At 38.5% G+C, this 16,347-nt stretch overlaps 1 protein-coding gene across 2 annotated transcripts in view; it reads left to right on the top strand.

Moving 5' to 3' along the window:
* The window catches only part of prkcbb (protein kinase C, beta b), a 105,155-nt gene that overhangs the window by 20,459 nt on the left and 68,349 nt on the right, over nucleotides 1-16,347 (top strand). For both annotated transcript variants that reach the window (XM_058415050.1, XM_058415042.1), the window contains exon 3: nucleotides 11,849-11,931. In XM_058415050.1, the coding sequence (XP_058271033.1) occupies nucleotides 11,849-11,931 (83 nt within the window). The remainder of the gene's footprint in view (nucleotides 1-11,848; nucleotides 11,932-16,347) is intronic.

Below are 16,347 nucleotides of genomic sequence, written 5' to 3'. Positions count from 1 at the left end.
TGTCAGATCACACACAATACCATGTTAGTATAATTGCTCTTCATTGTGTATGTGTATATGTATAAGTGCAGCTGAGTGAACTGGATGCAAAACAGATCACGGCTGCTGTGAGTGTGTGGCTTATGTAAGGATGCAAATGAAGCGAATAAACAACGACTCTACTACACATTCACCACAGCCTCAGCCTCAGCCTCATCCTGACAGCACAGTGAGGTGCCATTTCATTTATCCTTCCTGTAGCAGAGTTCTGCCCCATGGCCCGTTGCTCCAGGTGTCATTTTAGATGTGATTGTAAGGCTTCAACTCCCCAATCTGAATTTTCTTTATCTCTGAACAATAATGATGGATTCATAGGTGCCTCTGCTCTTTATCCGAATGCTGGGTTCTGAAGGGGTTTCATATCAAAAATCAGTAGCTTGTGGCTTGAGGCGTGTCTCAGCTTCAGTACAGTGCATAAAATCAGACGCATGTGTAATTTATGATGGTTCTACTTACTGCTTTAGCTTTACAAAGACAGTTTCTACTTCTATTTGCCCTCATTCATCTCAACTAAAAGCTAAAAAATGAACATGAGTCCAGGTTCTGTAATCAAAACAGATGGTTAAGGCACAAATTGTCACTACAGTGGAACACTGGAGTTAAGCCAGGCTCAAGAGAAGAGATTTTATTTGTATAGCATCTTTAACACTAGATACTATACACAGTTGTCACAGAGCAGCATTATTTTTTTCAGTAGCTTTGTCTTTAGATCACTAATATGCAATCCAGACTCCCTGGGATGACATGTGGAAGAAACCTTGAGAGGAACCAGACTCTAAAGAGAACCCAAATGTTTCTGCTGCACACACAGCATGACTTTAACAGTGACAATAGTATCACAAAGGTACCTCACCATGCAGGTGCTCAGAGCTGTCCAGCGTTAAATGCTAACGAAGCTGCTTGTGTCTTCAGTCTGAAAATGTTGACAAGCAGGCAGCACTCGGTTTTGCCGTCAGATTCAAGCTCGCTCGCAGTCACGCTGACGATGGCAATGATCACAGACTTAACCAAATTGTGCGTCTAATGTATGTATTGAAGTGACCTTTCTCACATCTGATCTATTTATTTATTTTATTATTTTTTGTTCTGTCTTTTTTCGGTTGCCCGATAAATATCGTACTATATTTATCAGGTGTATTTTGTCCTCATTCTCATCTGATTCACAGGCTATTTAGCTGAAACCTTAGCAACAGCATGGTCATGTATTTACACTTGAGTTACTGGAATACTTGCTTGAGCAAAGAGCAAACAGAAATACAATCAGAAAATTATGCACTGGAATTGGTGTCCAGTATTAAAATGCATAAATATGAGACTGATTAATAGTTTTGTCCTTTTAAAGCATCGGGGAAACTTTTACGGAAGAAAAATCAGACCTTGGACACAGCAAAAATAAAAAAATCTCTCTCTCTCTCGCTCTCTCTCTCTCTTGGAAAAACACTTGAAATGGCTGTGTTCTTTTGGCTGATAATTCTACTTATGTTAAAAAACAAAAAGTTTAATCATTCTAATTTAGATTAAAATCTGAGAACAGAAAATAAGAGAAGAAATTCCTATATTCAAGTTTTCAATGTCATTTTTTTAAAAACTGGATCTCTAATTAACTTCAGCCTACCTGTAAACAAAACTTTCTTTTACTTTTTTAGAGTACTTTCTCTGAAAAATACTGATGTAAAATGTTATACTTTTACAATTTGTGACTCTTTATGAATTCTACATACATGCAACATTCTACAGCTCTTTGGTGTCACTGGTATTATTATATTTCTCTGAAAAATCAACAAGTTACCAAAATGTTAGCGGAGTCATGCTTCACTCGTGTGGGTTGTGTGAGTGTGTGTGTGTTGCGTTAGCGTCTCTCATGTACACCTGTCCTCGTTGTTGCCGGTGCTGAAGTGTTCAGACAGAGACGGAGACACCGAAATATCCTCCGCCTTAACGGTGGCCTCCTTTTAACGAGGACCCGGGATAATTATATTAAACATAGCGCCTATCAATCTGGCTCTGTATGTGTGTGTCTGTGTGTGAGGGGGGTCTTTTGTAGATCAAGGACTTTCCAAGGACTAAGAAGCCACACGGGACACTCGGCTGTGTCTCATTTATCGCTCAAGGTGGCTGTTTAGATTCACTGGAGACAGCGAGACAGGTCTCTGATCATTTGTCCAGACAAATTAACACAGTGTTCAGTCAGGGGCATTTAGATAGATGGAGATGAAGTTGGGAAAGTTCTGGGTCAGTTTTAGATTCTTAATCAGAGAAGATAAATTGCACCTAAAGGAAAAGTGTTGTAAGATTTGTGTGTGAGGTGTATCTTAAACTTCTTCATTTAAGCTATAGTAAAAAAAATTGTGAAAGTAAAGTGTTTTAGTTACTAATAGTTAATTCCCTGTACATTATCTTCATTGAGAATCCAGGAAGCGTGTAAAACCATTAGCTAAGGTTAACCACAGCTTTGTTCCAAATCTCTCAGATGCTAGCTAGCATGATAATGATACACATTATCTGAATGCTAATAGCTAGCTGTCGTAATACAAAACGCCTTGATGAAAACAAAGATTCTGTAGCAACTGATAGAACTGCAGTGACGCATATTAGGTCTCATTCTTACTTCTTACTGTCACGTCTGTTATAGTTTACATTTCTTAGGATTTTTTGATCAGATGCTTGATGCGAAAATTGTTGTTTTGCTCTGCTAGCTGTGATTATAGTGATTAATACACTCTACTACACCCCTGGAATTAAGTTTTGGTGGAAAATTGAGTATCCAGGCATACAGGGTAGGGTAGAGGCGAAAATTAAACTCCTAACCTTTGAAGTGTGAAGTAAACATGATAAGCAGCTAAGCCATTAATGCTTATCATTTCTCATCTACAGATGATCTGGAGAGTGGATGCTCTCAGGCAGGCAATGATTGCAATACACATTTTTTAGGCATGCAGGCCACCAGATTATTTGCAGTTGCACTGCTTTCTCTACTACTCACACACTTGCACTCTGTAGCGAGTCGAGTGCAGTGAAAATGTGGCTTCATAGCATTAGACCTGCCCTTTGACAGAAAGAGTGATAACATGCCACCAATCACACTGACTCGCCTACATAAACACGCCACAAAATCCTTTAAACTGATGTTACATTAGCAAATAAAGGTCTTTCCCCTGTTCCACAGCCAGCAGACAACCTGGAAGTGAACATCAGACCTCTGAGTTCAGCTCTGACTCAAATAACAGCTTTTATATTTGACCAAACATTCTGAATCCTTGGTCTTGGGTCTAGGAAAAATGCTGTAAAAATGAACTTGAATAATCATGCATTAAAACCTGAATTAATATTAACCTAACCATGAACCATAAGTTCAAAGCATGAACTAATAAAGTTTGTTTATATTAATTTAGGTAAAAAAAAAAAAAAAAAAAGAAAAAGAAAAAAAAAGTAAGCACGGAAATATCGTACAACTTTACGGAATTGAGCTGCAGTCACTGCTGTAATCAGAGCTGATCAAGTGAAGCTTCGCAGTTCTCCAGAAGTAGATATGGACATGCGTGGGTGTCTTTGTGGGAGTGTGCACTTAAGTGTGTATGTGTGTTTGGGGTTTAAGTGTGTGGGTGTGCTCTTGTGTTTCACTGCAAGCACTGAGGATACACTGCACTACAAAGCGGAGTCGGCAATGCGCTGTGAGGAGCAGCAGCAGGCTATTTCACTTTCTAATTGAATTGTGTCGAACCGGGGCCTGAGCATGGCCTCATCAATACACTCATAAATATTTCACGCCACTTTATTATGCATGTAAATGTATGTTGGGTTGATGTGCATGGATAGATGTGTAATAGAGATGGAATTGTATCTCCAGCTCAGGATGAAGGTGTGATCAAATCTGATAAAAGACATTATCTATATAGTTGCACTCAATAATGTACATTTTCTGGCAGGAAAAAATTAGTTCTTCAGAAATTTCCAGCCACATTGTCGCTCAGCTATAGGCACTATGCGTTCAGCCTGCGATTGTAGGTGTGTCTCGGTCACTAATGAGCTCTGTGGTGTGGGTTAGGCTCTGAATCCGGTTCGTTGTGCATTAGCGCTACTCTAAAGAGATCATTTGCACTGGACACACACACAAAAAAATTTTAATCTACAGCACAATTAATTGGAATGATGCTTTGAAACAATCATTTCAATGGAAACAAACTTTTTTCCTTTGGGCAGCATTAACACAAAATAAAAGTCCTCTCTTCATAACAGCAGTTTTAAGATTTAGCCACAGTTTTGAATTAAAATTTTATTCACATCCACAGTTATACACAGTACATAATGGAGTGAAGTGATTTTTTATGACTGTCTGTGTTATAAAAATAGAGTCAAATGGAATAAAAATAGGATATGAATTTACATATCCGTCCATCCATTTTCAAAACCCGCATTATTCCTAATTAGGGTCCATCGCAGGGCCTGAATTTACATATATTTGTATTTATAATTTACATATATATAAAATACAATAAAATGAAAACAGAGATACAATACAATGGCTGATGACACGAACATCATGAATATGATTATGTTTATGAATAAAGTGTAATATGTGCACAGTTTTAGTGCATATATGCAACGATGTCCAGACAAGTCCAAGCTCGAAGTGTTGTCCTGGTTTAGTGCTTGAATGCTAAACGTTATTCAAGCTCCAAAGCTTTTACAGTACATTTTTATTTGTGGTTAGAAAATAAAAAAAAAAAATAAAAATAGCCGTTGCTATTCCGGGATCTGTGCAATCAATGCATGCGGCTAAAATAAGTAGCGATATTGGATAAACACTAGCGATCTACAGAACAGAAATCTGACAACTCTGATTGTGATACTTGCCAAGAATCCTTTCTGTTCTAAGTTCAACATACGAAGCTCCTACACTGCGGCGTCGGAACTCGAAAAACACTTGATCCTTCTTTCCCGAAGGAGGTCCTTTGTTCTGAGACAATCCCGTCTGAAATTCGTCGGAATATTACATGGTAGCAACCATTTCCAGTTGCGTGTTTGTTATATAGAGTAAGCCAGAATACATTCAAGAGGAAATTCTCACTCTTTTTTTTGTTCCTGGCAAAAATAAACCAACGCTATAGCCATTTTTTTTTCTCTGTCACATTCATACCTCTTTCACCGCTGCCAAATCTGTCCCTTTTAATGACTATCTACTAATAGCTTGACAGTGAAACTATTAGGGTTGAGCAATGGATTATATCACAGGGTTTTATTGTTGGCATAATGAGAATGGTGTAGAGCAAACACACACATACACACACAGCTAAAGAGAACTAAACTGCTGCATTTGTGATTTTTTTTAAGTGGTTCAAATCTGTAATGCTCTACTGGGATCATGCCATGCTTCCTCTGAATCCAAACCTGAGCACAGATGAGCAAAGTATACATATATATATATATATATATATATATATATATATATATATATATATATATATATATATATATATATATATATATATATATATACATATATATATATATAAAGGGTGATAATAAATAATCCACTTGTTTGCATTTATTACACCCACGACTGTATTTCACCTCCTTAATCACTGCTGCTGTATTATGGATGGTCAGAGGAGTGGGATGAAAAATATTACCCTTTGTGTAGGTTACACTGATGTGCTGCATGAATCTACAGCCTGAGCTGGAAAGAAAAGACATCATTCTGTGCATTTTTCTGATGAACGCTGGTTTGCTCTTGTACCTAATTAAAAAAAAACATTTGTTACCAGCAAATCTAATGTTTGGTGATAAAAAAAGTATGAAGTTTTATTTTAATGTCTTTTTTGCTAGGGCCTGGGAGTTCAATGGTAGAAGGCCTGGCTTGCTAATTTTTACCAGCTGCCCCAGTAGAATCTTTTTATTGCACCAGCTATATGTTTAGCACACTTTCAGTTTCTTATACTGCCAATTTCTGGCTTAATGTTGGAGGATGATGTGTTTGATGAGGGGTGGGGATGGAGGTCAGATGTAAACGGGGTGGTGAGGGGTGAAAGGTGAGAGCGTGCCTTGTCTAGCTTTTGTCACCTCCGCAGGAGGCCAATCCGCCTTTTCATAATTAAAGACGCCATTAAATAATAAATAGCAGGCCCGATGCGGGGGAGGTTGATCTAATCCACACACACTGAGCATGCTTAACGCCAATTAAACCTGGCACTTGCTACCTGCTCCCACAACCCCCTCGTCCTCTCTCTCTCTATCTCTCTCTTTCTTTATTTCTGCCTCTCTCTCTCCCAGTCTATCTTTCTGCACTGGCATAGTTACAATACACTGAATCATCTTATCTCCAGTGAAACTTGGCAGTCTCGATTCATTTTTACACTCTCTATCTAATCTTCCACTCTGTATTTCCCTGCACAGAAGGTAAAGGGGTAATGAAGGTATTGGGAGGGGCTTATTTTATTTATTTATTTACTTATTTAATATTTTCTTTTTTAAAGGAAATAAAAGGCCATGAGTGAAACTCTTTGGGTATAAAGGACATATGTGTCCTTTTTGGGTTGTGTGCTTTTCTCTTTATAGTCAGAATCTTGCTGTAACCTTTAACACACACTCAGTGCACCTGTCACCACCCACGCAAACACACACACACACTTACACGCTCACACACGCAAAGAATGAAAGAGGTAGACTTACAGGGTCTGCTACACTGAAAAGTCGAAACACTTTTCAGTGAAATACATACAAGGATGGATATTAGAGGAATATTTCTCCTTTCCTGATACTGGAAACTGCTTAGACAGCGAGTGAGAAAGACACAGAGAGACAGACAGGGTGTGTAGGTGTTGAGCTGAATTGTGTGGCACCAACACACTCGACTGTTTGTCCATATGGTGCGGGAAAGTTTGCTCTTTTCACCAGCACAGAGATCCAACACAGAGGAAAAGAGAGAAGTGTGCCATGTAGTCCATGCTAAAACAAAAGATTTTTTTTTACGTCTAGCGTGTTTACTGCTAGTGTTTACAGTAGCCGGCTGGGTAATGTGACTAATTTCTAAGAGTATGATTTGCTCAAGCTCATGCATGCGGAAGAGGGCAGATAGCAATATGTTAAGCAGTTAAAAAAATATGCAGCAGCTGGCTTCTGCAGCTGTGTCTCCTAGGAAGCACTTAGTTACCACAAGCCCAGTTTGTAGATGGTGTATCATGCAGGAGAGCTTGCTGGTGAGTAGAAATTAGCAAGAGACCAAAGTGGAGAGAAATATTGAGGATTTATGCATGATAAGACTTTGCAGTAAGACAGAATAAATAGTCATCTAGAGACAGGACTAGAAAGAAAACACTTAAGACAAAGAACAAGCACAAGCAGCACTTACTTAATACTGCGCCAGAGGGAAAATGTGTGAACACAGCCTAAAGGGTAACTTTACAAACAAGATAACTGAAGCTAAACTGAGCTGTATTTCTTATGGCTGTAATGCGTCATGACATAATGTTACACAGTGTAAGATAACTGTCATATTCCTTTCTCAAACTGCAACCAAAAATCATTCAAATAATGTCTGTTTGCTTAGGCTACAGTAGTTAGCTTGCTATTATACGCTAAATAAAATCTGCAATAATGTAAGCTAACTGACGCCCACAAAACTCCATTATAGCCTTATTTAATTAGAGTTGGAAATGGCAAAAATGATGAGTAAATGGTGACTAGGCACAATGTTTCCTACATCTTTCACTAATGCAGCAACACTTCTTCCTTTTATATGTCACTGTTTCTTTTTCCAGTTGAATGACTAGTCTTTATTTGATTTGGATTACTGTCAATGACACAGAATTTTTAATTTATAAGTCCAGTGAAAAAAAAGCTTTAAACTTGACTATACCTAATCTAGACCTTTGTATAATACTGCAGTAATGTAACATACACCAGTTACATAAATGCAAATTATGGAAGCGATTTATGAGGAAATTTGTTTGTATCCATTTTGAAAAATGAGATCCAGTCTCATTCAGATGTGAAAGGTTAAAAACAATTTCTTCCAACAAGCATAATGGTCATTTTCGGTCATTTTTGGATGGCCCAAGGTTTGTGGACTCCTGATCATCACACCTTTATGAACATTCTAATCCACGTTTAAGATTTTTGTTGTTATCATAACCTCTACTCTACTGAGTTTGCTTTCCACTAGCATTTGAACCATAGATGTGGGGATTTGTGTTCATACAGCTACAAGAATATTAGTGAGATCAACCCCTGATTTCAGACGAAAAGGTCTGGGATGCAGTCTGGTGGTGTTCCAGTTCATCCCAAAGGTGTTCAGTAGAGTTGAGTCAGAATCAGGGCTCTGTTTAGGACACTCAAGTTCTTCCACTCCAACCTTAACACACCATGTCTTCACGAGTTTGCATTATGCACAGGGACATTGTCATGCAGGAACAGGTTTTAGTTCTAGTGAAGGGAAACTGCTACATCAATACTAAGGCATCCTGCATTTAAGTATGTATTTGAGTATTTCTCCACACAAAGGCCATTACACATCTCTGAATATGGCAGCTATGTAGCTTTCTAACTATAAAGATGCTTGACTGTGTGGCTGCAAAACTATCCAGGTCAGGCCATGAAGAACATGTAACTCAGATCCATTTTTTCTCACATTTGTTAGATTTGAACTGGGGTCTAATTCTCAAAGTGAATATGTGATGTCATCTACATATCCAAAGTCTAATAGTATCACTTATATTTATCTCATTTATACAACTGAGCAATTAAGGGTTAAGGGTCTTGCTCAAGGGCCCAGCAGTGGCAGCTTGGTGGACCTGGGTTTAGAACTCTCAACCTTTTTGATTAGTATTCTATTAATAGTAGGACAGTAATTAATACTTTGCTTCTTTTATTACACACTGTTGATAATATTAATGTGTGGATCATAGTTTGTAACCAGGGACTCACTGACTCACTGCCGTTTTTGAAGATCTCAGCAGTCTTTTCTTTTTTTTTTCTTACCATTAAGCAGATGTGCCTATGAAAACCTGTTAACAGCAGGCACGGATACACCACATGATTTCAAAAGCACTGATATTAAACAAAAAGTCTATGTGTGCCCCAGGGCCATTGGCTGTGATGTCTATTCACAGAAGCACTACTGCACACCGTACTCACATGGCTGCCAGCAAAATGTAGAGAAAACACTGGCACTCAGCAGCTGGTGCTCTCCTAATCACCGGCCATTCACCGCCATCTATAGAACAGTGCGCTATCTGATCAGGGAGAGTGTCAGTTTCAGTAGAGGTGTTGATGGAGAAAGCTGTCTCAATCTCATGTTACTCAAAGGTGGAAAGTTCACAGAAGCAGCAATGGTGACCGAAAGGTTGCGAACCTTTCAGTATTTCTGCATGGATTTGATATTAAGTGGCATCAGATCTTCAACTAAGAGTTAAAATAGATACAGAGAACCCAAGAAATCATGTATTTTTTATTGTTTGTTAATTGTACAAAATTATTGCACATTGATTAATTAATCTAAAGAATAAACTATCTATCTATCTATCTATCTATCTATCTATCTATCTATCTATCTATCTGTCTGTCTGTCTGTCTGTCTGTCTGTCTGTCTGTCTATCTATCTATCTATCTATCTATCTATCTATCTATCTATCTATCTATCTATCTATCTATTATACAGTATAAAAGGAGAGCAACAGATCAGTGCTATAAACCAGAATTGTATAATAAATATCTTAATATTATTATAAAATGAATATATGTTTTTGCATTGTTATTTATATCAGTTTCTCCATCCATCCATCCATCCATCCTCCATTCATCCATGTTCCAGCACATAACCTGAGGTCTACTAATGTTGGCCTTCTGGAAATTAAATGAAATAAAGAAAATTTGGAAAGGCCACCTTAACTTTTGTTATTATGCTTCAAAAAATTTGCCTTAAACACCTAAGCTTTGTACAATTTTTAAAAATCATTTGAAAATATATTAGTATAATATAGTAAAATAATAATAAATAATAAATATAATAATATAAAATGATATAATACATTTAAACATTAATAGTAGATGAGAAAGAATAGTAGTTGTCTTTTTATTATTTTATTATTACAATTTTTTTAAAATATTTTTTATTTCAAAATATTATATATCATTTCACAATAATATTGTATTGTATTATATAATAATATATTTGTGTCATTTCATTCATACTTTGAATTTTTTGTATCTGTATTTTCTTTTAGAATTTAATTTTTATGCATTATATTTCTTCTTATTATTTATTTATTTATATATTTATTTATTTTTTACTGCTTGATTGTACACACTTTGAGCTACCACAAGTATGAAAAGTGCTCTATACTTCAACCGTTCTTCGACTGCATTGTGTGGGTCGGGTCATCATCTTTCTGTGAGTTCCACCTTCAAATCTGACCGCCTGTAGAGCTTCTGTTCATTCCTGTTCAATGCCTTGTAGGTTCTGTGCTTAAAAATCCTGCTGTTTCACCAAAAGTAAGACAATTGAAGAATCGGGAGACAGAAAGCCAGGCTATAGTCAATATAATAAAAATGAAAGTCAATAAAAAATGTAAAACATATGCTCATTAAACTGATGTGTGCATACAAAGGACATATTTATGAATGATTTCATCAATAATCCCTGCAGCTAAGATAATGTAAAAGGGCATAAAAACAAAAGCCAGGGCAAAAACATTGTGACTCAGAAAACAAATAAATGTATGTAAGAATGAGCAAAGAAGTAAAACCATGTATACAATACATGCTAGGATCGTGAATAAAATCACAGTGAATCATATATTATCATGACACAATTATAGATAATTAAGAAATGACCCCACAATTAATCAAATAAAAACAGTAGAACAGTCCAGAGAAGTCCATGTCCTTGTAGTTGCTTCGTTCAGATGGTGAAGTCATGAGCAGTGACTAGTCATTAGCCAGTGCAAAAGTGGGCTGTAGATCTTTAGACATCACCTTGGGGTTCCTTGAATATTCATGGAATATTATATGTTCTTAGAGCCACTGACACTTCTGGCTTACTTGGGCACCCAGGGCAAAATAATAAGACAGAATAGTCAGGATAGAATTTACAAGTAGGCATGTTGCATCTTAGAGTAGATTTCATTGGATAAAGACTTGTTGACTTGTTTTGTGTTTTTTGTGTTGTAGAGGTTAGCAGAATTATTTTTCAGTATTTCTAGCCTAATGAGCCATTTCTCTGAGGTTCAAGACATGACATGTTGTGACTTCACAGACCTTATCCAAACTAAACCAAACCAATTGAAACCTGTATCGTTTTCACACTGGGCATATCCCAATCCGAGTGTGATTGTTCCCAGTGTTCCCCTGGCAGTGTTGGTCTGATTTCACACTCACTTGTTCAAGCACACGGATATGTTTGTGTAAGCATAACTCATCATATTTTTGTTTGTTTTTTTATTATTATTTTGGTGTTGTTATGCACAACCTCTTCTCCTCGCCTCATCTCGTATTTGTCTCACAGCGTTCTCCTGCCACTCGTGATACATGTGTATTGTGAAAATTATCGATGTTAATGTCATAATCAGCTAAAACACATGTGCAGGTGACTTCAAGGAAATACAAAGAATTGATTAATAAGGTTTTTTCTTTTTAGGACTTCTTCTCATACCCATAAGCAAAACATTCCCATAAGCATCTCATTTTTTTTTTAGCATAAATTACTCTGAAATCTTGAGAATTGTCCTCTGCTGGACCATACTGTCATTTCAACAATTCATTGCTGTCCAGATCCTAACAGCAACTTTCTCTATTTTTTGTCTCTCTCTCCCAGTGTGCTGTTTTGTGGTGCATAAGCGCTGTCATGAGTTTGTCACCTTCTCCTGTCCCGGAGCAGATAAAGGCCCGGCGTCAGATGTGAGTATACTTTATTTTTCTTTCCTCCTTCCTGGCTGTGTCTCTGCTTCCCAGAGCTGGTTATCTGTCTCAGGGATGCAGAAGGTCCGTGGTTCTTCGCCTGTTATCAGTGGGGTGGACAGCGCGGTAGTGTGTTAGGGAACAACCGCTGTGATCAGTGTGCTTCCTGTCTGAACCCGTCACAGAGATACACACACTTTCAGCTCTTTCTGAGACTTGACAGTTGACCTCTGAGTCATGCTGTAAGTTTGCATTGTAAACAGTGCGTGTCTGGCTCATGGAGCACAATATATTCAGCCTGGCAGCAAGCATATATATATCTATATATATATCTATATATGTGTGTATAGAAACCTATTCTGGCTCTGCATCCGTGGATCCATTACCTCTTTAAGAGCCGTAATTCGAAACAGCAGAAGATTATTAATTCCATCATAATTATTTATAGACCTGATTCTACTTTTGTCTTTAAGTTCGGTTCTAGTTCATTATTTTGGTCGGGGATCTAATTGATTCTTCCTTTTTTTTCCAGCCAACCACTTTTTTAAGAACTGTAATCTATGAAGGGTGAATGTATCAAAAATCAGTCCATCCAGGATTTCGGGATTTTGTGAAGCAAATCTGCGATACACAAGTACAGCTATCATAGAAAGTGATTACAATTGAGTCTTCACTGGTATTTAATTCACTGGTATTCACTTGTATTTAACACAAAAAATGCAGCTGCAGCAAAAGCAAACATTTTTGGCTGCAGGAATTACAATATTTTAGACTGAAAGATTGATGATAAGGGATTGGGTGAAAATGCAGTGCTAAATAATGCAAGTGGATAGAAACGGCTTATAGATTTAAAGAGGTTTTGATCAGAACTGTCAACATTTTACAGAACATGAGCGACGTTTAATGTTTATTGCCACGTTCCTTTCACTCATGATTTAATAGTGACTTACAAAACACGCCAGGGTCTTGCAAAAATAAATAAATAGTGAAGCAAGAGAGGGGAAAAAATGATTATTCAAAAATCTAGGTGGAATTAGAAGAGATACTCTGTGTGTGTTCTCTAGAGGAAGCTGTTTTTGACACGATACAGATACAGCTTATTATTTCAACACAAATTTGTCTCATGATCAGGTTCTTTGATTCAGTGTGCATTTCTTTGCTGCATTTTCAGATACGTCAGTATTAGCGTAGTCCTCAGTACTACAGGGTTAGGATATTTTTATTGTTCACATCAACATGATTGTCACAGTTACCACGTACTACAAGTGTGAGAAACTTCTAGCTGTCATGGAGATCATTTATTTTCAACTCAGCTATTGACTTTTAATGACATGAGCCACAGTGAGCGCTGGTGCCTAAAGCCAACCACCATCGTCCCCGTGCCGAAGAAGTCTCCAGTGTCTTGTCTCAATGACTACCGTCCCGTTGCACTCACACCCATCATCATGAAGTGCTTCGAGAGGCTCATCATGAGGCACATTAAGAACCTGCTGCCACCTTCAGTTGACCCCATGCAGTTCACATATCGTCCAAATCGCTCCACAGACGATGCCATCACCACAACCCTCCATCTGGCCCTCACAGACCTGGACAATAAAGGCACTTACCTACGAATGCTGTTTATTGACTTCAGTTCAACATTCAATATGATCATTCCTCAGCACCTGATCGAGAAGCTGAGTCTGCTAGGCATCAACACCTCCCTCTGCAACTGGATCCTGGATTTCCTGACTGGGAGACCTCAGTCAGTCCGGATCGGGAACAGCATCTCTAGCACCACCACTCTGAACACTGGAGCTCCTCAGGGCTGTGTGCTCAGTCCACTGCTGTTCACTCTGCTGACTTATGACTGTGCAGCAATGCACAGCTCCAACCATATCATCAAGTTCGCCGATGACACGACCGTGGTGGGTCTCATCAGTAAGAACGACGAGTCAGCGTATAGAGAGGAGGTGCAACAACTAGCAGCCTGGTGTAAAGTCAATAACCTGTCTCTGAACGTCGACAAGACTAAAGAGATGGTTGTTGACTTCAGGAGAACAAAGAGTGACCATTCTCCACTGAACATCGATGGGTCCATCGTGGAGATCGTCAAGAGCACCAAATTCCTTGGCTCCATCACCAAGAAAGCCCAGCATCGTCTCTACTTCCTGCGAAGGCTGAGGAAGGGTCATCTTCCACCTCCCATCCTTACCACCTTCTACAGAGGGACCATCGAGAGCATCCTGAGCAGCTGCATCACTGCCTGGTTTGGAAATTGCACCGTTTCGGATCGCAAGACCCTTCAGCGTATAGTGAGGACAGCTGAGAAGATCATCGGAGTCTCTCTTCCCTCTATTACAGACATTTACTCCACACGCTGCATAGCAAAGCTAACAGCATTGTGGATGATCCCACACACCCCTCACACACACTCTTCACCCTCCTGCCATCCGGAAAGAGGTGCCGAAGCATTCGGACCCGCACAACCAGACTGTTGAACAGTTTCTTCCCTCAGGCAGTCAGGTATCTCAACAGAGAACTGAGCTGAGCTGGACACACACACACACACACAGACACGTACAACCAAGATCTGATCTCAAAGGAGAACTGAACTGTGCTGGACACGGACACACACACATACATAACACACACGCACAAAAAAGAACTAGACTGTGCTGGACATAGTCAGACACACACACACACATACACACACACACACACTAAATGTCCTGCACGCACATGCCACTTTACGTTTCACTTCATATTTATATTTATATTAGTCTTGTTACATGTGTCACTTTAATAATTGCAATAACTGCAATCACTGTATACACTGTTCTTTCATTGTCTAATATTGTCTTGGTCTTTTCACAAAGTCGGCTTATATGTTGTTTGTCTGCACTGTCTTGTCTTGTTTTGTCTTCCTGTGCACTTCTGTTGTATGTCTTAAAGATTGTACCTTAAGTATAGTTTAAGTATAGTTTAATTTTTTTTAGTTTAATTTTAATTTTTAAATTATAGTTTTATATATATTTTTTTATCTTTATGTTATAGCTCTATGTTTGTCTGCGTCACTGTACTTTGTCTTTATGTGTACAGTAGCACCTTTGGTCTAGGAGGAACGTTGTTTCACTTCACTGTGTACTGCATCTGCTATATATGGTTGAAGTGACAATAAAGCTTCTTTGACTTTGACTTTGACTAGACATGGGCGTGTCCAGCAATGCGAGAAAATTGCAAAAAGTCGAACTTTATGCAAATACTTGCAATGTGCAGCGACCACCGTGATCCTTGCTGAAGCTCACACACTGCTCATACACAAACCAAATCTCCCTCTAGAACGGTTCATTTTAGCGACAAGAAAACTGATTTGTTGTCAAGTGGAATGCACCACTTACTGATCAATTTTTTAAAAAAGTTGCTATGGCAACCAGTAGTAGGAACGCCTACTGCTGACTTGCAGCGATAAAACTGCAGTATGTGTGAACGTAGCTTAACAGTGTTGACTGTCTTGTTGTCTTGTTTGCACAAGAAGAGTCGCAAACAACGCAGTCCACTTACTGTGGCAAAGGCAATCGATGATTGGATTAAAACCTCTCACGTTTTAGATGAACACACCTGACTTGCCACCTCTTATCATCCAGGCTCTTGATAATGCCTCTGATAAAAGGTAGAAGCACCTTTTTAGTCATGCGTTCAGGATGCTATGACGTCTCGGACCTCTTACCGACTCTAGAGCTCTGACTGGGAGTTACTACTGCAGAATTTCCAGAGCTTCACATCGATATATTTATATATTTTCCTCCCTGACTCAAAAGTGCAGCTTCTTTTTTTCAGTTCTGTCTTATGCTCTAAAATGAAGAGATTTTTTAAAAGGAATCGGAAAGGCAAGCGTTTTAAAACATCAGGTTTATTTTTTTCTTGCCCTGTCTTAAACGGTGAGCCACGCTCTAATAACCACTCTAGTGCACTTGCTCTCTGTTATGAGAGGGCTCTCAAAAGCACTCGCTTCCTTAAATGTGCTGTTAGCCTACCTGAAAATGCTCAACCTCTTCTTAAGTTTGCCCTCCTGCTCTCCAGAATGTGCCCTCCTTGCTTTACTAGTGCCCTACTCTCTGCTTAAGCACCTTTAAGTGAGAACTGGAGAAAGTTCCAGAAAAGAGAGAGTGCTGAGTCTACTCATAACAATAATAATATGATTAATTAGTTATGGGAATGAATAAATGAATTAGTTTCATCTTATCTGCATGATTCCTGGTTTGCCCACACACACACACACACACACACAAACACACACACACCTGCCCACCTGCAGATGTATGTTTGACTATGCCCCCTGTCTGGGAGGAATGAGTCACCTCCTTTTGGAAGAAGGATGAAACGTGAATAAAAGCCCTAACTATAATCCTGATTTCATTTAACACTACAGAGAGA

The sequence above is a fragment of the Hemibagrus wyckioides genome, linkage group LG02, assembly GCF_019097595.1.
Source record: "Hemibagrus wyckioides isolate EC202008001 linkage group LG02, SWU_Hwy_1.0, whole genome shotgun sequence".
Classification (NCBI taxonomy): Eukaryota; Metazoa; Chordata; class Actinopteri; order Siluriformes; family Bagridae; genus Hemibagrus; species Hemibagrus wyckioides.
The sequence above is the reverse complement of the archived record's forward strand: the minus strand, read 5'-3'. Positions and strand labels throughout refer to the sequence as shown.